At 43.5% G+C, this 25,876-nt stretch overlaps 1 protein-coding gene across 1 annotated transcript in view; it reads left to right on the plus strand.

Moving 5' to 3' along the window:
- Positions 1-25,876, plus strand: part of LOC144686126 (hemicentin-1-like) — a 418,005-nt gene that overhangs the window by 6,799 nt on the left and 385,330 nt on the right. Inside the window, 1 exon segment of the mRNA XM_078551270.1 lies at positions 23,465-23,623. Coding sequence (XP_078407396.1) covers positions 23,465-23,623 — 159 coding nt within the window.

Raw genomic sequence — 25,876 nt, forward strand, 5'->3', positions numbered from 1 at the left:
AAGGGATGCCTGTGAATATTGGGTGAAGACAGAACAGGGATCGGCTATGATGTCCTGCCTGGTTGATATTCACAGTCTGGACTCTCTGCTGAAGAACTGTCCTCTGGCTAGGAAACCCAAGTCAAACTGAACTAATTGAAGTTTTGTGAAAGGCTGCCACTTACCGAAGGAATGAGTTGTACATTTGTTTTAGAAGTTAGGAAATAACATTACAGGCTGGCTCATACTTGCTCTTTTTCCTGTGCAGGGAACATTTAAAAGTAATTTCATTATTGTACATTGACTCCCAAACCGCACAGCTGCAATAAATTCTCAACATGTGGTGGAGTCATTGCTGGAAGAAGCTAAATTCCATTTTTACTATAATGGGACCACAGCACGGGCAGATTTCCTTGCTTGTCCTGTCAGCAGCCAAGAACTTCACAACTGCAAAGATTCAGAGGAAAGAAGGAGAAAGCCCCAAGAAACGAGTGGGGTAACTTAAGTAAAAAAGCTTTGCTTTACAGCCACGATGGAGAGAGCAGGGTGGTCCTTGTGTTCCTAGTCATTCTACAATACACATGTCACAGCCATGGGCTTGAATCTAACATAACCTGCATTGAACAAAACCCCTGTATGTTAGACAAGCTGTTTAATTTCTGAGAATTTGCACTTGTTGCAAGTGGGAGATGGTAATGGCACAGTGCTCTCTATGGGCCACCTGGGACCTGTGTGAACAGGGCAAGCAATGGCGTGTCTCTTTAACCAATCAGACGGAAGGGCTATGAGATGCTCAGTACATAATCTGAACTGGGGAGTGTCAGTTAGAAACACGAATTCAATGTCAGCTCAGGTACAGAAAGCAAGGTAATGAGAATGGAAGAAAAATGAACAGAGAGCTTTGGCTCAGAGTCAATTATCAGGATAGAGTCACAATACCTGCTCGAAATAAAGATAAAGATTAAGACTGGCTTCTTCCAACAGAGTTTTATTTTTGGTCAATAAAACTCTACAGAGAATTCGTCTCACCTGTTTTCCCTTTTATGCATTCGAATGAGTACTTGGCTAGTTAACTGAATTACCAATTGAACTCCTTGTGAGTTAACTGTTTCCTTCCCCAACAGATTCCCCTTTTCTTAAGATGAAAGTAACCCTTAAGTATATGTATCGATAAAAGATAATCTTTTCCATAACACATTCATCGATATATTTTTCCATTCAATAAATCTTCCATATTCCCACTTCTTAAAAAAAGAACACATATAGAAATGTCCACACAAAAAGAATGTTCCTTTTTTGTCTTCTCAAAGGAAAAGATCTCCAATAACTCATTTTCGTGAAGCAGTCTGACAATTGGTAGCTGCTATCAATCCATTTGATCTTGGCAACCTCCTTATTCTCTAGCATCTGTTTTAAGCTTGCAATGTCAATTCGCAAATCTCTTTGTGAACACATTTCATAAAGTGAACATTTTCCCAAAGTGGCTTATTGTCTATAAGACATTCGATAGGTACCGTTCCCAAACATCCTTTTCCATGTAAAATTTCTGCCAGCATTTTTGATATAAAGAATGCCATATCTACTGCCTCAACAGGAGCTCTGCTGCCAACGCACTTTTTACAACTCGTCGTATTTTTTTCACTTCCCATGCCAAAGGGCAACATTCACCTTTTCTGCCTCTCAGAAATATTATAAATCCTCACGCACTGGAAAATCTATCACATAGGTTTGCATAAAACGCGTCACTAAACACAGTTTCATTTTTCTAAGGCCGTCCAAAGATGGGAATTTCAAAACACACTGCTCTGTTTTCAATTTCATCAATGTTTTGTTTGTTCAAATGATTTCTTCACCCTTGGGATCACTCATTTAGTGCTCAATTCCAAAATGTCAAAACTGACATCTGGCCTTGCTTGTTCGTCTAGCCAATTGAGTTGCCCAATTAAGACTTGAGTTCCTCTTTTTCCATTTCAGAAGCAGCTGTATTTTTCTGGGAGGCCCTACCATGACTAATTGCAATGGGATTGACATCTTCTAAGTAGGATTGCTGATGTTAAAGTCACAATATCTGAGCCGCTCTGTCTGATTTCTAATCCAACATACTTAAACGCACCAGAAGCCTGACTTCCAATTTTAAACTCCGTTCTGAGCCTATTAATGACAACTGTTTCAAATTCGTTACTACCACCCCACAAAAAAAATCATCTACATGCATCATAAAGATGCCTGCAAGTTTTCCTCCATGGTGCCCATAAAACTTAGCTGGGTCTGCTTCCAACTGAAGACAGCCCAACTTTAACAAAGCTGACCTCACTGAGAAATACCAAACTCTGGAGGCATCATTCAGACCGTATACGCATTTATTTAGCTTCCAGAGTGTCCCTTCTGCGTTTGGCACCTCTTTCAGTGGCCAGAGTAAAACTTCAAAGGGAAGTTGGTGTCCCTGCAAAAAGGCAGCTTTAATATCAATGGACTTGCATTCTCAAGCATCTGTAGCTAACAGAGCCAAGAAGGTCTCCAGCATAACTTTCCCTTGGAGTAGGTGAATCTACTCTTATACCCTGTTCACCCAATTTTTCTTCAAACCCTCATGTCACTAGCCTGGCTTTAGCTTTTTAAGTCCCATCAGAAAGCACCTTTTCCGTGCATGTCCATCTATGAGACAGAGCTGGTTGTCCTCTTTCTGGCACCTCTGTGTATACCCCAAATTCTTTCCAACTATGTAGTTCTTGCTGTTTGGCATCTCTAATTTATCATCTAATTTGTTTGAAGCTACTAAGACTTCTCGATCACATGGGCTTCTGCTCCTTGTAGCATTACCAATCTGTGCCATATTCCTTGACCTCATTAAGCTATGTCCTCTATCCTGCCTTCTATCACGCTCCAGTCTGTTACTGCTTGATCTCCCTTTCATATTTATAGATGTTCTTTCAACTATTCATGATCTCTTCCTTAAGGCATGTTCACTCCCAGACCCACTGTCTGAACTGATAATGTATTTTTGTGCCTTCCATTTTTGTACTTCATGTTCCCAATTGATAGGCCTAACCTCCTGTCCTTTATCTTGTACATTTAACCAGTTTTTATATTTTCCCATGGCCTTCCCTGCTCTACCTACAATCGTCGCATCCCTCCATTGACTGGCCCCTTCTGGCAAGTATGTAACTTTAGTGCCAGCTTTTGGCAGTTGCCCTCTGGGACAAATTGCCTCGTCATCTTCGTCTGAATTACTGTCTCCATCTTCAGACACCCTGTCAACCTCAGCAACCTGGCCCTCACAATCATGGAACATATGGGTATGAGAAGTACATGGTTCCTTGTCCCTTCCTACAACTCTTTCCAGACCTGCAAATTTGTAATCCATGCCAACTAACCTTGATGAGCGTACCTGAATAGTCTGGTTCCCATATTGTAAAATGACTGTTTTACTATTTTTACTTATAATCTTCCCTGGGCCTTTTCACTTGTTAAGTCCTCTCTTACAGTATATCATGTCTCCCTGATTAAAAATTTGTTTCAGATGTTCGTATATTGTGCCTAAGAGCTCATTGAATTCTCGGCTTTGAAGAACAGCCTTCTACTCACGTGGAGTGCATTTAAATGCTCAGAAAAGGTGGTGCTAATCGTAGTTCCCTCCCAAGCTGGGAGCTGATCACTCAGGACTGAAGGAATTTTTGAGTTTCTACCAAAAACCAACTGATATGGACTATAGCCCCCAGCCATCTGCAGTGAATTCTTGGCATGAACAGCCCATGCTAGAGCTGATGTTAATTTACAGTTTGGTCTATCCGCCAATATTTTATGAAGCATCTCATGTATCACCGCGTGATTTCTTTCACACACTCAGTTACTAAAAGAGCTTTCTGCTGCTGTATTCATAACTATTATATTCACGTTTTTGCACATATCCCAAACTCATTGTTAGCAAATTCCAGCCCCCCCCGGAATTATCAGTGAGGAATTTTGCCGGTGGTCCCAATCCAGTCCATTTTTCCATTACTTGATCCACAATTCTTTTCTTTTTCTTACTGTGTCGACTGGCTAAACCTTGTGGCCAAATCTACGAAATGTAAGATAAAGAATTTCTTTTCTTTATCCCACAACTTTAAATCCATCACCACAACTTCACTGAAATCCCTCGCTAAGAGTAGACTCGCTATGGACCACGACGGTGTCCTTCTGTATTTCTTACATATATCACACCTATTACTTATCTACTCTACAAGTCTAGCATACTCTCCATCCCTTAGCAAGATTTTTAATCTTTACAAAGACGGGTGGACAACCTGCCGATGCAATTTTAACACAATTTGCTTTTTGTCTTCCAAATTCCTATCCCTTGATGCTAATAACACTTCTTTAATCTCCTTAGTAGAAAAGTTAGGTTTCGTTAAAGGAATACAATAGTGTCCAGATTGCGTAAATTACAAATCCACAGGTTTTCCAAATACAATGGCCTTGTCATTTTCCACTTCAAGCTTCATTTGCGCTTTCTTTATCGATGGTCTGCTCAACAGTAACGGTATTTCGCTGGACACTATGTCCATGCTGGTGAAAGGATTAACTCCAGCTATCTTATAGGGAATCACTGCCCCTTTTAAGGATTTTAGGGTATTATCATCTCCAAATCTAAAGCTGGTGGAACTCTCAAATTCCTTAACCTTATTCCGATCCTTGTCATTTAAGTAGCCTTTTGACCAGCCTATTCCACACACAGCAGACATGCATCCGCTATCTAGCACTGCACAGTTGAAGGACTCTGCATCCACCAGGCTGAAACTTCCTGTAACTAATACAATGCCCTCTCTTTGGTCAATATCTCCACCTTCTTCTTCTGAGTCTTTGGTCTCGTGTTTAATTTGGAACACCTTATTATATCTTTTAGGACAGTTCATTGCATAATGATATTTTGAATCGCATCTAAAACAATGATTGACCATGCCCTGGGCGTTTCTGGGGTTCGTTCTTTTGTTGTAATTCCCCAGTTCTTTTCTCCTGCCGTAACTGTCAAAGGTGTTTCTGCCCTCATTGTTTCTAGTTACAAATCTCCTTTTGTACTGACGCCTGCGCCCTGTCTCGAGACGATCTTGCCATCCCGTTAACATTGTGTCCTCCGTTTTCTGTCATACCGCCAAATGACCCATTTGCGTCACGAATGCTGCCGGAAAGGAATGTTTTCCGAGGGATTTTTTTTTTTTTAAGAAGAGCTCCTGACATCTGTTCTAGCAGTGTGTGTCTTTCCGCAAATTTAACTCCCATCAGAGCTAGAAGCCTGTCCATATTGGATACTCTGGCACAGTCTAGCAACATAAGTGCCAGCACTGACTGGGGAATTTCTAGGCGGAACCTTTGCAATCTTGCATATAGTCTACTGACTTCCATTATGTAATCTTCTATGGAACTATCCTCCAACTTTCTAAATTTGTCAAGTGTTTTGTAAGCAAATAATAAATCATCTTTTTGATAGATCTTATCCATAAAATCTAATGAAGTTTCCAAACCTTCATCTATGTTCAAATGTTCAGGCTCCAACTCTGAATATACTTTGTCTCTTATTTTACTTCTGTGTGGTAACAAAAGTGCCAAGGCCATTTCCTATTTTTACCTTGGCAAGGACGTAACCCATGTTCATGTAGTTACTTCGTTCTTCCATTGCTCATAGCGTTCACTCTCAGAAAACATCGGTGGGTAATCATACCCCGAAACTCTACATTTTGATTCAGCCACTCTCCAAACTTGATCCAAACCGCTCTTCTCAAAGCTAACTCCAAATACAGTCTTTTGTCCGAAGAAAGCTTAGTTTCCAACCTTTTACTGACAAGCAGCAACCATCCTCTGCTACCACGGATAGAGTCACAATACCTGCTTGAAATAAAGCTAAAGACTAAGACTAGCTCCTTCCAACAGAGTTTTATTTTTGATCCATAAAACTCTACAGATAATTTGACTCACTAGTTTTCTCTCTTATAATGGGTACTTAGCTAGTTAACTGATAATTACCAACTGAACTCCTTGTGAGTTAACTGTTTCCTTCTCCAACACAGGAGGCTGAGGGACAGACACTGTGGTGCATCAGGGAGGGGGACAGTCTCACCACTTAGGCTAGGGTCTTCTGATTTGGTCAGGGACAGGAGGATGTGACTGTGAGTGAGGCAAGTAAGGGGATCGAGAAGGCAGCACCCTAAGCCCTTGCAATTGTCCACCAGATTCTATGTTCTTGCAGCTTGTAAGGATGAGAGCGGGGGCTGCAGTGTGGATGAGTGAGTTGACCATAGCACCGTGGTACGGGAATCATTCAAGCAGGGGGAAAAAATAGGAATGTGATGGTAATCGGGGATAATATAGTCAGGGGGATAGACACAGTTCTCTGAGCGAGAGCCCACACCAGGGTTCAGGATATCTGAAACAAAATAAAAACAGAATTACCTGGAAAAACTCAGCAAGTCTGGCAGCATCGGTGGAGAAGAAATCAGTCAACGTTTCGAGCCCTCATGGCCCTTCAGCAGAACTGAAGCATAGTTTCAACAAGGGAGAAATATAAATTGGTTTAAGGTGGGTGGGGGGGAAGAGACACATTGAGGGTGTGGTGTGAGCAGATAATCAAAAGATGTCAGAGACAAAAGGGTCAAAGAGGTGTTGAAGGTGGTGGTCTTTGTCTGAGAAAAGTGCTAATTAAGAATGCAAGACAGGATATTCAAAGTACAGCTCTAGTGGGGGTGGGGTGGAAAGACTAAAGGTTTTAGTTTTAGATTTAAAAATAATGGAAATAGGTGGGGAAAGAAGAATCTATATAAATTATTGAAAAAAAAGGCGGGTGGGGGGGGGAAAAGAAACGGGGTGGGGATGGGGGGAGGGGGAGTTTAAGATCTAAAGTTGTTGAATTCAATATTCAGCCCAGAAGGCTGTAAAGTGCCTAGTCGGAAGATGAGGTGCTGTTCCTCCAGTTTGCGTTGGGCTTCACTGGAACAATGCAGCAAGCCAAGGACAGACATGTGGGCAAGAGAACAGGGTGGAGTGTTAAAATGGCAAGCGACAGGGAGGTTTGGGTCTTTCTTGCGGACAGACCGCAGGTGTTCCGCAAAACGGTCGCCCAGTTTGCGTTTGGTCTCTCCAATGTAGAGGAGACCGCATTGGGAGCAACGAATGCAGTAGACTAAGTTAGGGGAAATGCAAGTGAAATGCTGCTTCACTTGAAAGGAGTGTTTGGGCCCTTGGACGGTGAGGAGAGAGGAAGTGAAGGGGCAGGTGTTGCATCTTCTGCGTGGGCATGGGGAGGTGCCATAAGTGGGGGTTGAGGAGTAGGGGGTGATGGAGGAGTGGACCAGGGTGTCCCGGAGGGAACGATCCCTACGGAATGCCGTCAAGGGGGGTGAAGGGAAGATGTGTTTGGTGGTGGCATCATGCTGGAGTTGGCGGAAATGGCGGAGGATGATCCTTTGAATGCGGAGGCTGGTGGGGTGATAAGTGAGGACAAGGGGGACCCTATCATGTTTCTGGGAAGGAGGAGAAGGCGTGAGGGAGGATGCGCGGGATATGGGCCGGACACGGTTGAGGGCCCTGTCAACGACCGTGGATGGAAAACCTCGGTTAAGGAAGAAGGAGGACATGTCAGAGGAGCTGTTTTTGAAGGTAGCGTCATCAGAACAGATGCGACGGAGGCGAAGGAACTGAGAGAATGGGATGGAGTCTTTACAGGAAGCGGGGTGTGAGGAGCTGTAGTCGAGGTAGCTGTGGGAGTCGGTAGGCTTGTAATGGATATTGGTGGACAGTCTATCATCAGAAATTGAGACAGAGAGGTCAAGGAAGGGAAGAGAAGTGTCAGAGATGGACCATGTGAAGATGATGGAGGGGTGGAGATTGGAAGCAAAATTAATAAATTTTTCCAGGTCCCGACGAGAGCATGAAGCAGCACCGAAGTAATCATCGATGTACCGGAGAAAGAGTTGTGGGAGGGGGCCGGAGTAGGACTGGAACAAGGAATGTTCCACATACCCCATAAAGAGACAGGCATAGCTGGGGCCCATGCGGGTACCCATAGCCACACCTTTTATTTGGAGGAAGTGAGAGGAGTTAAAGGAGAAATTGTTCAGTGTGAGAACAAGTTCAGCCAGACGGAGGAGAGTAGTGGTGGATGAGGATTGTTGCTCATCGACTCCAACACCCATCGGGGACCCTCCACCCCTGCTTGTCCCTCCGTCCTCACCCCATCTTCCAATCCCAGCCCCAGCCGCGTATTCACTATACCCCCTGACCTTCCCCTCTCCGATGCTGAACATTCAGTGCTCAGCAAAGGACTTAGTTTCATACCCTTACGCCCTCATCTCAATGAATTTCGGGCTCGGCATGATGCTGAACTCTTCTTCCGCCGTCTTCGTCTCCGTGCTCACTTCTTTGGGCAGGAGTCCTCTCCCCGTTCAACGGATCCTTTTACCCACCTCCAATATTCTCCCTCCACTTGGACCCCTCCCTCTGGATTCTTACCTTCTCTTGATCTTTTCATTGAGAACTGTCGGCGTGACATTAGCCGTCTCAATTTCTCTGCTCCTCTCACCCATTCTAATCTGTCTCTCTCTGAACTCACTGCACTCCGTTCTCTCAGGTCCAACCCCAACATTGTCATCAAACCCGCTGACAAGGGTGGTACTGTTGTTGTCTGGCGCATTGACCTCTACCTCGCGGAGGCTGAGCGTCAACTCGCAGACGTTTCCTCCTACCTCTCCCTGGACCATGACCCCACCACAGAACATAAAGCCATTGTTTCCAGGACTGTCACTGACCTCATCTCCTCTGGAGATCTTCCTCCCACAGCTTCCAACTTGATAGTCGCCCAACCTCGGACGGCCCGCTTCTACCTCCTACCCAAAATCCACAAACAGAACTGTCCCGGCAGACCGATCGTGTCAGCCTGTTCCTGCCCCACGGAACTCATTTCTCGTTATCTTGACTCCCTTCTCTCTCCCCTTGTCCAGTCCCTTCCCACCTACATCCGTGATTCCTCTGACACCTTACGTCACATCAACAATTTCCAGTTCCCTGGCCCCAACCGCTTCCTCTTCACCATGGATGTCCAATCCCTCTACACCTCCATCCCCCACCAGGATGGTCTGAGGGCCCTTAGCTTCTTCCTTGAACAGAGGCCCCAACAATCCCCATCCACCACTACTCTCCTCCGTCTGGCTGAACTTGTTCTCACACTGAACAATTTCTCCTTTAACTCCTCTCACTTCCTCCAAATAAAAGGTGTGGCTATGGGTACCAGCATGGGCCCCAGCTATGCCTGTCTCTTTATGGGGTATGTGGAACATTCCTTGTTCCAGTCCTACTCCGGCCCCCTCCCACAACTCTTTCTCCGGTACATCGATGATTACTTCGGTGCTGCTTCATGCTCTCGTCGGGACCTGGAAAAATTTATTAATTTTGCTTCCAATCTCCACCCCTCCATCATCTTCACATGGTCCATCTCTGACACTTCTCTTCCTTGACCTCTCTGTCTCAATTTCTGATGATAGACTGTCCACCAATATCCATTACAAGCCTACCGACTCCCACAGCTACCTCGACTACAGCTCCTCACACCCCACTTCCTGTAAAGACTCCATCCCATTCTCTCAGTTCCTTCGCCTCCGTTGCATCTGTTCTGATGACGCTACCTTCAAAAACAGCTCCTCTGACATGTCCTCCTTCTTCCTTAACCGAGGTTTTCCATCCACGGTCGTTGACAGGGCCCTCAACCGTGTCCGGCCCATATCCCGCGCATCCTCCCTCACGCCTTCTCCTCCTTCCCAGAAACATGATAGGGTCCCCCTTGTCCTCACTTATCACCCCACCAGCCTCCGCATTCAAAGGATCATCCTCCGCCATTTCCGCCAACTCCAGCATGATGCCACCACCAAACACATCTTCCCTTCACCCCCCTTGACGGCATTCCGTAGGGATCGTTCCCTCCGGGACACCCTGGTCCACTCCTCCATCACCCCCTACTCCTCAACCCCCACTTATGGCACCTCCCCATGCCCACGCAGAAGATGCAACACCTGCCCCTTCACTTCCTCTCTCCTCACCGTCCAAGGGCCCAAACACTCCTTTCAAGTGAAGCAGCATTTCACTTGCATTTCCCCTAACTTAGTCTACTGCATTCGTTGCTCCCAATGCGGTCTCCTCTACATTGGAGAGACCAAACGCAAACTGGGCGACCGTTTTGCGGAACACCTGCGGTCTGTCCGCAAGAAAGACCCAAACCTCCCTGTCGCTTGCCATTTTAACACTCCACCCTGTTCTCTTGCCCACATGTCTGTCCTTGGCTTGCTGCATTGTTCCAGTGAAGCCCAACGCAAACTGGAGGAACAGCACCTCATCTTCCGACTAGGCACTTTACAGCCTTCTGGGCTGAATATTGAATTCAACAACTTTAGATCTTAAACTCCCCCTCCCCCCATCCCCACCCCGTTTCTTTTCCCCCCCCCACCCGCCTTTTTTTTCAATAATTTATATAGATTCTTCTTTCCCCACCTATTTCCATTATTTTTAAATCTAAAACTAAAACCTTTAGTCTTTCCACCCCACCCCCACTAGAGCTGTACTTTGAATATCCTGTCTTGCATTCTTAATTAGCACTTTTCTCAGACAAAGACCACCACCTTCAACACCTCTTTGACCCTTTTGTCTCTGACATCTTTTGATTATCTGCTCACACCACACCCTCAATGTGTCTCTTCCCCCCCACCCACCTTAAACCAATTTATATTTCTCCCTTGTTGAAACTATGCTTCAGTTCTGCTGAAGGGCCATGAGGGCTCGAAACGTTGACTGATTTCTTCTCCGCCGATGCTGCCAGACTTGCTGAGTTTTTCCAGGTAATTCTGTTTTTATTTTGTTTTGGATTTCCAGCATCCGCAGTAGCTTTTAGCTTTTTGTTTTTATCTTCAGGATATCTGCTCAGGGCAGAAGAGGAACTTGCAGTCAGAGGGGGAGGATCCAGTAGTTGTGGTCCATGTGGGTACCAATGACATAGATAGGACTAGGTAAGAAATGCTTAGGAAATGTGAGCAGCTAGGGGCCAAATTAAAAATCAAAACCTCAAAGGTAAAAATCTCTGGATTATTACCTGAGCCACGAGAAAATTGGCACAGGGTAGTGAGATTAGGGAGATGATGTGTGACCTAAAGGTCAGTAGGGAGAAATGGGTTTTGGTTCATGGGGTACTGGCACCAGTCCTGGGCAAAGTCGGAGCTATACCTTTGGGATGGTCTTCACCTGAACTGAGCTGGGACCAGTGTTCCTGCGAGTCGTATAACTAGGATATAGAGAGAGCTTTAAAGTAAATAGTTGGGGTGGGGGAGGGATCACATTAGAGAAAATTAAAGGGAAAGGCCAAGGAAATAGAACAAGGTAGGATTATGATCCCAGTGATATTAATACAGGACACGTCAAATCCCAGAGTGAAACCTGGCGTGATAGATCCTAATTTTTTTTTGAAACTGGCAGGAAGTTACTGAGCAAATTAATAGGAGTCTGCAGACGAACTTTTAATGCAAAGAACAAAATATTTATTAAACAAGAAAAATGAAATATATTACACCAGACCAAAAGGTTGGAAAGATCTCTATACAAACACAAGAGGACACTTCAAATTCACACTTTTTCTTTACCCAAGCAATATCTTTACAAACACACAAATCAGTGAAGAGTTACCACTAGCTTGACACAAAGGCTTCTCGCTTGGAACTGGCACAGTGGCAAATGGTTTTCTTTCGATGAATTCCTGAGCATTCACTTGTTGCTTTTCACCCAACTCGAGAGACACCCAAAAACCGCACTCTAAACTCACTGTTTCTTCAAATGCAGAGCAAAGAAATGATTTCCCTAAACTCAGTCTTCCAGTAGCACCTCTGCTAAACTGATCGCTTTACTGAGTCCCACAACTGACTATTCAGTCAGCTACTGTCCCCAATCGCCTTGTAGTCTTTCTTAGCGGAGAGCTTAAAATTCCTGTCCCTTCTCAATAAAGTTTTTTCTACTTTGTGTTTTTCTCCCCATAATCCCCAAACTTTTAGCCCCTTTAAAACTTGTGTGTGTATATATATATTATATTGATATACATATATATATTACACACACACACACAAACCCAAAAGACCTGACCCATTGGTCAGGAGTCGATCCAGATTCCCAGGTACCAAGGCTCACAAACAACCTATATACACACATACATATATATGTATATATATAATATATATATTTTATATTTTTCTTCAACTTAAAAATTATTCATTATTCATAACAGTAGTAATAAGGGTAATGATAATTACAGCTTGGCAGGAAGGGACAGAGTGTACAAACTTAAGAGTGTGCCAGCAGATAAGGCCAGAGTTGGCAAAAATAGTAAAATGATGGAACTGAAGCCATTGTATCTGAATGCACATAGCATTCATAACAAAATGGATGAATTGACAGTTCAAATAGAAATAAATATGTATGACCTGATAGCCATTACAGAGGTGTGACTGCAAGGTGACCAAGGCTGGGACCTGAATATTCAAGGTAGCTTGATGTTTCAGAAGGACAGGAAGTTAGGAAAAGGAGAAAGGGGTAGCTCTGTTAATTAAAGATGACACTCGTACAATAGTGAGAGGTGGCCTTAGTTCTAAAGATCAAGATGTAGAATCAGTTTGGGTAGAGGTAAGAAATAGCAACGGTAAGAAGTCACTTATGGGAGTAGTTTATAGGTCCCCTAACAGTAACCACACTGTAGGATGGAATATACAGGAATAAATAATGGGAGGGTTGTAGAAAGGTATTGCATTAATCATGGGGACTTTAATGCACATAAAGATTGGATGAATCAGATTGGCAAATGTAGCCTGGGAGGTGAGTTCATAGAGTATATTCGGGACAATTTGTCATAGCAGCGCATTCTAGAGCTAACCAGAGAGCAGGTTATTCTAGACCTGGTAATGTGCAATGAGACAGGTTTAATTAATTCATTCATAGTGAAGGAGTCTTTAGGTAGCAGTGATCATAACATGATTGAATTTTGCACTCAGTTTGAGGGAGAAAAGAGGGTCTAAGCCTAGTGTTTTAAATTTAAAACAAAGGCAATTACAAGGATTTGAAGACAGAGCTGGCTAAAGTGAATTGGGAAATTAGGTTAATGGAGAGGACAGTAGAGATGCAGACATTTAAGGAGATATTCCATAACACTCAACAAAGTTACATTCAAGTGAGAAAGAAAGACTCTAGGATAAGGATGCACCATCCATGGCTAACTAAGTAAGTTAAAAATAGTATCAAATTGAAAGAAAAAGCATACAATTCCATGAAGATTAGTGGTAGGTCAGAAAATTGGACAGAATTTAAGAACAAGCGAAGAATGACTAAAAAGAAAGAGGGAGAAATTAGAGTATGAGAGAAAGCTAGCTGGAAGTATAAAAATAGATGGTAAGAGTTTCTACAATTATTTAAAAAGGAAAAACAAAATTAGAAGGAGCGTTGGTCTTTTAGAGAGTGAGAATGGGAAATATAGGAATGGCAGAAGCATTGAACATATATTTTGTGTCTGTCTTCACTGTAGAAGACACAAATAACAACCCAGAAATACTTGTAAATCAAGAGGTGAAAGGGAGGGAGGAACTCAAAACAATTACAATCACCAGGGAAAAGGTACTGAGAAAACTAGTAGAACTAAAGCCTGACAAGTTCTCAGGACTTGATGGTCCGCACCCTAAGGATTAAATGAAGTAGCTGTAGAGATAGTAGATGCATCGGTTGCAATTTTCCAAACTTCCCATTCTGGAAAGGTCCCATCAGATGGGAAAATAGCAAATATAATATCTATTTAAAAAAGGGAGGGAGACAGAAAGCAGGAAACTACAAGCCTGTTAGCCTACCATCTGTCATAGGAAAAGTGCTGGAATCTAGTATTAAGGAGGTTATGGCAGGGCACTTAGAAAATCTTAATGCAATCAGGTAGAGCCAACATGGTTTTGTGAGAAGGAAATTGTGTTTGACTAATTTATTGGAGTTATTTGGGGAAGTAACAAGCAAGGTGGATAAAGGGGAGCCTGTAGATGTGGTGTACTTGGATTTCCAAAAGGCATTTAACAACATTCCGCATCAAAGTTACTATACAAAATAAGAGCTCATGGTGTAGGGTGTAACGTATTAGCATGGTTGGAGGATTGGTTAGCTAACAGGAAGCAGGGAATAGGGTTAAATGGGCCATTTTCAGGTTGGTGAGCTGTAACTAGTGGAGTGCCACAGGGATCAGTGCTGGGCCCTCAACGACTTACAACCTATATCAATGACTTGGATGAAGGGATCGAACGTATGGTTCCTAAATTTGCTGATGGCACAAAGATAAGTAGGAGAGTAGGCTGTGAAGTGGGCAGAAGGAGTCTGCAAAGGTAAATGGACAGGTTAAGTGAGTGGGCAAAATATTGGCAGAGGGAGTATGATGTGGGGAAATGTTAACTTGTCCACTTTGGCAGGAAGAATAGAAAAGCTGCATATTATTTAAATAGCGAGAGATCACAGAATTCTGTGGTACAGAGGGACCTGGGTGCGACTGGTACATGAATCACATAAATTTGGTATGCAGGTACAACAAGTGATTCGGAAGGCAAGTGAAATGTTGGTGTTTATTTCAAGGGGGATGGAATATAAAAGTCGGGAAGTTTTGTTACAGATGCACGGGGTATTGGCGAGAAAGAAAGAATATTAGAAACAGTTTCACATGACTGATTCCTGGAGTGAAGGGGTTGTCTTGTGAGGAAAGGTTGGGCCTGTAACCATTGGAGTTTAGAAGAATGAGATGTGATCTTATTGAAACATAAAAGATCCTGAGGGGACTTGATAGGGTGGATGCTGAGAGGATGTTTCCCTCTTTGAGAGAGACTAGAACTAGGGGAGACAGTTTAAAAATAAAGGGTCCCATTTAAGACGGAGACGAGAATTTTTTTCTCTCAGAGGGTCATTAGTGTCTGGAATTCTCTTCCCCAAAGAGCAGTGGAGCCAGGATCATGGAATATTTTTAAGGCACGTTAGATAGACTCTTGATTAACAAGGGAGTCAAAGGTTATAGGGGGTAGACATGAAGGTAGCGTTGAGGCAACAATCAGATTAGCCATGATCTTATCAAATGGCAAAGCAGGATCGAGGGGCCGAGTAGCCTACTCTGCTCCTAATTTTTTTTTATATTCATTCATGGGATGTGGGCGTCGCTGGCATTTATTGACCATCCCTAATTGCCCTTGTTCAGAGGGCATTTAAGAGTCAGGCACATTGCTGTGTGTCTGGATTCACATGTAGGCCAGCAGATTTTCTTCCCTAAAGGACATTAGTGAACTAGATGGGTTTTTACAGCAATCGGCAATTGTTTCAGTTATCATAAGACTTTTAATTCCAGATTTTTTTTTAATTGAATTCAAATTTCAGCATCTGCTGTGGTGGGATTCGAACCGCGATCTCCAGAGCATTACCCTGGGTCTCTGGAATATTAGTCAGTGACAATACCACTATGTCACTGCCTCCCCATAATTCATATATTTGTAACTATGATATTGAGAGAGAGCGAGAAAGAAAGAAAAAGAGACAGAAAAGTTTTCAAACAGTAGTTTTAAAAAACATCTCCAGCAATGAAAATCTGAAGGAATGAGACTCCACACTTGTTGAAGTTACTTTTCAGTCACCGAGAGGTTGTTTAGAAGTAATTATCATATCATTAAAAAGGGTAACGGTTCAAACTTTCTTTGTCGAATTTAATTTGTACCTGTCATGCATGTATAGGAACTTCACTTGTTCAGTGTATTTATGTGGTGAGTCAGACAATGAGATTCCATTTTCCTGGAGCTAATAGAGTGATGCACCTCAGAAAACACTTCTGGATTTTTGCAATTAATTGTGCACCTGGCTTGGCTGGTGAAATTGTATATAATTAATGGTAAGCGCTATTAGCCCCGTTGTTATTTTCACAAGCTGAGCCCTTGTGTTTAGTATGTGCACCCCAAGTGCCTGTCATACTTCAGAATATCTTAAGTGTAGCAATAGCAAGAAAGATGACCTTTCTCTGCTGCTAATTACATGATCCTCACCTGCCCACCTCCCAACCCCATGAGCAGAAAATGGGGATTTACAAGTATCTGTCAATGTATGGAATTAACAATTAGCCTCTAAATGACCATAAAGAGAGAGGCTAGATTAAACACCGCTGCATTTTCACAGCTGAATATCGGCACCTGTGCTCCAGTGCCCATATACCAGTGAGGTACATAATCAATGTACCAGTCAGGTACGCTGCCCCTATACTGGTTGTTGTGTTACATGCCTGCATGCTATTATAATGTAAAGGTGCTCGGCAGAGCAAGGGTTAATGTGGGACTGGAGAATAACACCACCCATGGTATGGTGTATAGAGTCACATGGTAATAGACTGAGAGAACAGTCTATGCCGAACGTTCTGGAACCAGCCTGCATGGAGCTCCGTGCATGACCATACCTAGGATTAATTAAAGACTAACAATAAATGGTTCATATTTAAATATACAAGTCTCAAGACCTTATCATTGAGACATCTAAAGAACCCATATCACAACACCTGTCAAGTTTGTTTCTGTGCAATTTTGTCTCTGAGCTGATTGGTTCCTCGGGTTTTGGGATCCCCTGCCGGGAATATAACGCTCCTGACAATAAGAGAGTCCAAGGGGCAGTGAGACGAGTGTAAAATGCATCTCTGTCTCCCGTTGGACCCTTGAAAGGTAATTAATAATTTTTTGAGGGGACTTCATTCAACAGTTCACCACCATCCTGGTCCTCGGACCATCAACTGGTGTGCAACCATCTCAATAAATCACCACGAGTTTGCTGGAAGCAGTGTTTGTGTTCCTATGGGATTTTATTCATATTCCGAAGGCATTTCCCCCATATCTATTAGGAGAGAACTTTTTGATTTTGCAAAAAATAGTTTTAAATTGAATTGGCAACAAGTCTCTCTTTACAGTAATATTCTGACCGCTTTCCTATTCCCTCAATAATCCAGGGATATCGAGGTCACTTACAGCATCCGCACCTCTAACTGAGATCAGATAACTCGGCCTACATACTGAGGATCTAATTGCCATCTGTATTGCAGAATTCTACACTAACTGGTGCACTCACCAGCTGAGCCCACAGGGGAGCTATGTTATGTCCCCCACCAGTTACAAGAGTGGCACATTTGTGGCATCCAAGTCCTATCTTCAGGAGATGGTGAGGTGCCATAACCCATTGGTATCCCAATGGGATGTGTGGCAGACTGTCGACACCTGGGTTTCCATGGGTCAGCCACTATGGAATGTGAGCTACGTATCTCACCAGAGCCCTTAGAGCGAAGGGGTAAGAAAATACAGTTGACAAGTCCTTCCTTCCCATGAACACATGAGGGGGCGTCGGTGGTGTAGCATGGGAACAGGCCGTCTGGAAATACTTTTGACCCATAAGTGGTTCACAGGATGGGAAAGGTACTGAGCCATTGGCTGAAACATAGACCACTTGCTTGGAGAGTAAGTATATATTTTGTAATGACGTCTTTGCTGGGAACGAGTTGTTGCTCCCCAGCGCTCAGCTCACTGCCGGGATTCATTGGAGAGAGGCTGAGTTAAATAAATGGGCTGCACAGTTGGTGCTCTGGGATGGGTGGTACTCTTTCCATGCCCACCATTGTCCCAGTCCACACCACGAAGCAGAGGTGAGCTACTTCCCCATAGGCCCAGAGGGGCAGTTTGGATGGAAACCAACTCCGACCTACCCCCCACCCCTGCAACCTGTCGGAATCGGGGAGGGGATACCCGAAAGAAAATAAAGAAACAAAGAGGTTGCATTTATATAGTGCCTATCATGACCTCAGGATGTCCCAAAGCGCATTACAACCAATGAAATACTTCTGAACTGTGGTCACTGTACGATGTCTAAAGGAAGAAAAATGTGAGGAATTCCTAGAAGAATATTAACAACAATAATGGCAAATCACCCAGTCAGACTCTTGTAGAAAGTAGGCAAAAAGGAGGTGCAGTGTGACTTTTGTGAGCAACATCAAAATGGTTCCCCCATAGACACTAACCAGATCACCACATAGGAATCTAAAGTTCATATTGGGGAAGGGATAAATATATACTTCCTGTTATTATTTAGTGTCTTTAGAGAAAAGGTTAATTGGGGATGGTGATTAGAAAGAAAATGTTTAAAAATATGGTGCAATATAATTTAAAATCATTGAAGGAAATTATTTTAATTTAAGACTCATTCCCCTAATTATCCCATTCAGTTCCCTGAAAATCTGATTGTAACAGTAATTGTGAAAGAAAACATTTTCTTCATAATTGTGTAATTGCGGTTTTCCTCCATTTGGGAATATCCAGGTGTTATTTCTGGTAATTGGTGTGTTGGTACCTTTAAGGCTGCCCCTCCATTTGCCGAAGATCATTACCTGAAGTGCTAATGGCTCTCTACACTTTTAACAGAACAAAAATAACATGACTAGACCCTTACTTCTACCTCCCATCCAGCCCCCACCCCATCCCAGCCTCCTCTTAAATGTATAAAAACAAAAAACTACTGCGGATGCTGGAAATCCTCTTAAATGTGTTCCCTTCATCTCCCTTTTTTAAATTAATTCATTCATGGGATGCAAGCGTCGCTGGCTAGGCCAACATTTATTGCCCATTCCTAATTACCCCCTTGAACCGCTGCAGTCCGTGTGGCGTAGATGCACCCAGGTTGCTATTAGGGAGGGAGTTCCAGGATTTTGGCCCAGTGATAGTTAAGGAACGGCGATCTATTTCCAAGTCAGGACGGTGTGTGGCTCAGAGGGAACTTGCAGGTGCTGGTGTTCCCATGCACCTGCTGCCCTTGTCCTTCTATTGTGGAGGTTGTGGGTTTGGAAGGTGCTGTTGAAGGCACCTTGGCAAGTTACTGCAGTGCATCTTGTAGATGGTGCACACTGCTGTCACTCTTTGTCGGTGATGGAGGGAGTGAGTGTTTAAGGAACTAAGTACGGGGAGAGGGGTGCGGTATGGTTTCAAAGGCATAGGAATACATAGGAGCAGGAGTAGGCCATTCGGGCCTTTGAGTCTGCTCCATTATTCAATAAGATCATGGCTGACCTGGCCTCAACTCCACTTTCTCGTTTGCCCCCCATAACCCTCGGCTCCCTTGCCTATCGAAGATCTAACTGTGCCTTGAATAAATTCAAAGACCCAGCCTCCACAGCTTTCTGGGGAAGAGAATTCCACAAACTAATGACCCTCTGAGAGAAAAGATTTCTCCTCAGTCTCTCAGCATTCTAACATATTTCGCTCAAGCGACGGTACTTGAAGTGTGAGTTTAGAAAGTGAAATGTGGCCAGGTTATTTGGCTGAAGATGTCACAGCTTCAAAACTGAGCCTAATCCTGCCCATACCTGACACTCCCACTGCTTCACATGAGAACTGTTCCCAGCAGAGTCACTGGACACTCATTAGGAGCTGGAGCCTCGGCTGATTTTTCTTTTCCCCTCCCCAACACTGAGACCAACACCAGTGACCCCACAGTTGCCCAACTGTGACCGGTTAGCTCAACAGGGAACAGGAATTACACAGCATTACCTAGAATTTCCAGGACAGAAACAGGCCACACAAGTCCCCTTCCAATATACTTCAATTAATGCCATCAACATAACCTTCTATTCCCTTCTCCTCGTGTGTTTATCTGCTTTCCCCTTAAATGCATTTATGATATTCCCCTCAGCCACTCCATGTGGCTGCAATTGCACATTCTCACCGTTCTCTGGGAAAGAGGTTTCTCCGGAGTTCTGTTGGATTTATCAGTGATTGTTTCATATTTATGGCCTGTCGCTTTGGTCTCTGGTACAAGTGGAGACGCCTTCTCTCTATCTTTGAAACTCTGGGCTGGATTTTAGGCTTTGCTGTCGGTGGGTTTGAAGGCAGTAAAATCGAGTGTATGGCCTGTCTGCCACCTCCCTGCCCATCCCCTGACCTGCCTCAAATTTTTCGGGGAGGGGTGGAGGCTCGGCTGGTATTTTACCCGTGACAGTGGGACCCCTATGCCATGTGGGATACCTGACAGTTTTAGCTAGACGGACTAGTGTCGGGCAAGGAGGGGAGAAGCCACCTTTATGGGTCCACTGTGCCCATCGGATGCACCAACCCCCACAAAGGTCATCCCTCCTCCCTTTAATCCCCCCTTCCTGGCCTCTGAAACCCTGAAACGCCACCCCCCCGCCCACCCTTCACTGCCCCACCCCACCCTGCCTCCAGCAATACCCCAGACTTGCCTTAAGTCCAGTCTCCTCTTTGTCAGAACAGCTTGTAATCCCAGCAGTGGCCACCCGCTCATTGCTGCTGGTACTACATTGCTGCCAGTCACCCAATTGGCTGGCAGTTCTCTAAGGTGGGACTTCATCCTAAAATAGGGACGGGAGTTTCACTTTAAAGCAATTAACAGCGCTCCCACTGATGAGGGGCAGCCATCCCTCTGGTGGGTGGGCCCGCCACCAACTTTTTAGCCGGCCTACAAAATCTAGCCTCCTGTGTGGCTCAGTGTCTTCACCCGTTAAGGTATTAGGGCAACATCATTAAAGGGCCCAACTGTCTTTATCATTCAAGATGAAGCACGATTCATGTTGAATAACCCTTAGGATGTTGGCCAGTTTAGAAAACTCCCAACTCCTGGGCATTGAATAGGTCTTTGAGCTTTTGGCTCACACACATTGACAACAACTTACATTTCTATCAAACCTTTGAAGGCATTGGAGAGAGGCCAGGAAAGATTCACGAGAATGGTTCCAGGGATGAGGAAATTGGGTAACATAGATAGGTTGGAGAAGTTGGGGCTGTTCTCCTTGGCAAAGAGGTGCTTGAGGTGAGATTTGATAGAGGTGCTCAAAGCCATGATGTGTCTGGACAGTGTAGATAGGGAGAAACTGTTCCCATTGGTGGAAGGATCGCGAATGAGAGGTTTAAGATGATCAGCAAAAGAATCAATGCAAAGCTTTTCCACACAGCGAATGGTTAGGATCTGGAATGCTGCCTGAGAGTGCGGCGGAGGCAGATTCAATCATGGCTTTCAAGAAGGCAGGGGAGTGGCACTAGGTGAATCGATCCTACAGACAGCCGGCACAGACACGACGGGCCGAAAGGCCTCCTTCTGTCTATTCGATAATACTATGACATTGCACCCTTAATGTAGTAAAACATCCTGACACTTCGCAAGACATTGACACTAAACCACATTAGGGGTTAATAAACGGGAGGCATGGCCATGAGCTTCTTCAAAGGGTAGAGTTTAAGGAGCATCTTCAAGGACAAGACAAAGGGAGAGGCAGAGAGGTTTAGGGAGGGAATTCCCGACTTTACGGCCTTGCCCCTTAATGGTGGAATGATTAAAATCAGGGGATGTGCAGGGTGGGGCCAGAATTGGAGGAGCGCACATATTTCAGAGCGTTGTAGGGCTGGAGGGGGTTAGAGACAGGGAGGGGCCATGGAATGATTTGAAAACAAGGATGTGGATTTTGAAGCTTTACATCTGAAAGTGCTAAACATGTCTAGATTTAACCAGGTGGATTAAGGAGGGAGTAAGAAAATGGGATCAAATTAGGGGTGAGGAACTAGAGGCATGTTCAGAGAAATGTTGTTTTAAAGAAGCTTTTCAAGAGAGGGAGGGAGATGGTAAGATACAGAACAAATCGCAGAGGCCTGGGGCCTGGTGACAGAAAGATCATCTTCCGATGGCGATGGAGGTGAGGATCAAACGGTTTGAGGAACGGAGGTGCTTTGCAGGATTTCTCTGCACTGGAAGTAATATTCACATTACAGTCATGCTGCTGAAACATCAGGAATCTATTATCTTCATATTAACCTTGAACTACTAACATAAGCAGGTTAAACGGAATTTTAAATAAAAGTAAAACATAATTAAACAATTCAAATCATTCTGTTGTGTCCAGAAATGGAATTTTTAAAACATTTACGGCCTGTCAATTGTAGTTTTTAGAAATCCAGCAATTATTCTTTGAGAATTTTGAGAATGTAGTCACCTTGTTTTTTGCCAGGTTTATGGCAGCTGTTTTTAATCTTTTGCATGAGCTCACGGTCAATGGGTGCTGAGAAAGATTGAAATTTGGATCTCTGGCACAAATACGAGGAACATCATTTTGTTTCTTCGTGCATCTCAAACAAAGTCTTTTAAACACCTCTCGCAAAGCGTAAACGTTCCTAATGTACGTTCCACCAATTTATACAGAACGACCAGGAGTTCCAATCCCAAGCTCCAGGATCGGCAGCCATTTTTTATCTGAAGATCCTATTGAAAAAAACTTGTCTAAAATCAAAACTATTGGGAGTCGCAAGATGAAAATTCAACATTTCTAAACCAAATGCTTGGTAAATTGCCAAGTGTCTCTAGTAGATAAAATAACTTTGCATATAATAAATAAAATTTATGTATTGAATTTATGTTTCAATAGAAAAAAAATCAAAATTAAAGTAGACCTAACTATGACTTGGAAATATATCACTGTGCCTTCACTGTCACTGGGTCAAAATCCTGGAACTCCCTCCCTAACAGCACTGTGGGTGTACCTACGTCACATGGACTGCAGCGGTTCGAGAAGGCAGCTCACCACCACCTTCTCAAGGGGCAATTAGGGATGGGCAATAAATGCTGGCCTAGCCAGCGGCGCCCACATCCCATGAATGAATAAAATAAAAAAATAACTGTTGGGGTTTTTTTTGACTTTTTTAAACTATAATTTTATCAGTAAAGTCATCTTTTAAAACAAACTTTAACTTAAGATTTGTAGAATTAAGACTTTTTTTTGGTGATCAATTTTCTTTGTAAAACGTTTTTAATAGTACATTCGGAATGATTTATCATCTCGGCTATATTGGAAACAATAATGGTCGCAACCATAAAACCAAACCAAAGGCATGACCTGTAACCATGGTGCAGCTATACCACTCGAACAGGTTTGTTTGGAACATGAAGGTGGTTTTCATTAAAATAATCATTTAAAACCATGAAGTGCAGCATGATCTTTAGCTTTTTATCCGCACAATTAAATCATGGCTCTTACTTTTCTTGACTTAATATTTTGGGGGCCTTTTTCAACTGGAAAAGGTTGGAAAGTTGCAAGTTGCTGGACCCCTGCGCTAACCTGGCTGTGTAATCTCGGCCCAGGCAGGAGTTAGGCCGCTGCAATTAACCTCTGTACCCACCACCTCCTCCCCCCTACCTATAGGAAAAATCCAACCATGGATTCTTTAATCATGGAATAATAGATACTGCAAGGAAGTTCCTTTGTGCTTTTTGGCATTGAGTGAGGCTAGTTTTCGTCTTGCTTCAGATGCTCCCCCCCCCAGCCAAGTAGGCAGCTGGCACCATGAGAAACATGGGATCAGAGGTGAGCCAGCGACTGTGGAGCCATTGATGAATCTGACTTTATCCTTCTCGTTTGCAGGGTGGAGGAGACTGCCCCGAAATGAGCCTCGGAGCGATTAAGCTGGCGCTTGAGGTATCCCAACCCAGTTCTTTTATCTACGTCTTCACTGATGCCCGAGCGAAGGATTACCAGCTGACGAAGGATGTTCTGCAACTCATCCAGCTGAAGCAGTCCCAGGTAGGCAAGTTGGGAGTAGCTGAGATGACACAGGGCCAGCCTATGAGTACCCACATGTGCCAAGGAGGCTGAGCATTCCAGTTGGGTATGTTGATTCAGTGAGTGAGTCACGGACTGACACTTTCATCTCTGTGTTTTAGCGCTGATGTCATCACGTTGTGTTGTGTCGAACGGTAAAAGTTTTCCAGTCACCTCATGGAGCAATGCCAATGTGGCTCTGAGGTCGGCCTCTAGGCAGAGCCTGGGAGCAGGTAGTTTTGCTGCAGTCGCAATATACCCAGCTGGTATCCAATTTCCCTGGCTGCACTCAGCCTCTTGGATTTGTGCCCACATGGCAATCTGTGGAGCTGCTTCATAATGTGTGGGCCTACTCTGGCCTGGAGCCAAAGAGGCTCAAGGAGGCAGGGACAGTTTCCTCCATGCGCAACATATATCAAAACTTTAGTCCCATTCTGTCTAAATGGGCTTATGGTTCATATGAGAAATCTTTCCCCAAGGTGGGGGTCTATTTAAAATAAACAGTAGACACATCATTATAAATGTACTGGTCTGTTGCCTGTTACATTGCTGACTGTCAGTTGATGGATTATGCTTGCTCTAAGCAACGTACGTTCATAACCAGTGACTCGTTCTCTGCATACAAAAGAAATGTATTCCAGACTTGCGCCTTTTTGATTTATCCGGCAGCTGGCGGAGCCTATAGTTCACTTTTGCTATCCCCATGGCAACACTCCAACCAATCAGAGTCAATTTGCCAACCAATTTTTTTTCTCTCTGGGTTATGAGACGACAGGTGGTATTTGCCAGGCTGACCAAGTCCATAGGGGAAACTTGGCCACGCTATCACAACGGCTTTGGAATTCGTATATATTACGAGAAGGTTTGTGCACTGAATTCAGATGTAATGAGCCCATTTAGAGATTTTAAAAATTAAATTAAAACATTCATTAACAAAAGAAAATAATAAAATGCACACACAAAATCAGAGTTACACGGCTACTTAATATTATAACAATTCCCAATTAACCAGACTCCCAACTACATACCCCCTTTAAGGCAACAGTCCAAAATAAAATTTAAATTTATAGAGACAATCCAGCAAGGTTACCACAAGCACCCACTCAACAGTGGAATTCCAAAGGCTTTTAACACACCTTTGGTTACTGGAACAACAGACTTCTGCAAAGTGTCCAGAAGCTTTTCCTCAAGCCTGTTTCACACATTGTGTACCTCTCAGTTCTCACATGGTCACACCCTACACATCCTTCCATCCTTCCTTCAATATATTTCTCCTTCTTTGATTTGTAAATCCATTGTACCCCCAAGTCTTTGGAATTTACTTTTACCATGAAAGTCTTTTTTGTTGTCATTATGGTCAGCAATTTTGGGAAAAATCAATGTAATAACTTTGCCCTATTTAACTTGCCAGTCGTAAGAACCTTATCATGTCCCTTTAAAAATCCAACAACTTTTCCCCTTATCTAAAAATGCAAATTCCCCTTTACTTAGCTCGTCCATTAGCATTTCAAATGCCTTTTTACACCTAACTCTAATGATAATTTAAATTTTGTAGTCTACCCATCTCTAATTTAATTAAATCGCCGCACACACTCAGACACACACACATGCACACATAAGTCTATTTTACAATACCCCACAATAATACTATGAAAAATATGATAGTTTTGTGACACCTGTAGTGTAAGTGTGATCGTTGGAAATTTGGCATTCTTGCAACTGTCCTAATGAGTGCAAGACGAACAATTTCTTTGCAGCAATGAACATTTTTTTTGATAAAGTTGTGGTGGCAGTGGGGCAGATATCAGGTGCATTCCATGGTGCCACCTAATGGGTTGAGCAGTTCAAAATTGGATTGGAAAATTTGACATGGTAATTCATAAGGCTAAATGTTGGCAGAAAGTACATGTTCTACATAAGTTCTTTTATTCATGCATGTATAGTTTCAAAAAAAATATACGAGTGAATCCCCTGTGGCATTGCTCTCACAATCTGAGTTGAAGAGGGATGATGTTATGAAGTTGTTCAGAAATACGTCAGTCCCATTTTAAAGCCATACATTCTGGGCTTATATTGGTCGAATTCTTTTGTTTTAGAAATTGAGTTGGTCCTGCCTACAGCAGTTTCACTACAGGCCAAGTTGAGGAGTTGGGAACCTCAGGGAGGCTGTAATTATACAGTGTGCTATGTTTCCAGAGGTTGTTCCCATTAGCAGTGTTGGGCCCAGGAATTCAG

The sequence above is a fragment of the Cetorhinus maximus genome, chromosome 10 (genome assembly GCF_964194155.1).
Source record: "Cetorhinus maximus chromosome 10, sCetMax3.hap1.1, whole genome shotgun sequence".
Classification (NCBI taxonomy): Eukaryota; Metazoa; Chordata; class Chondrichthyes; order Lamniformes; family Cetorhinidae; genus Cetorhinus; species Cetorhinus maximus.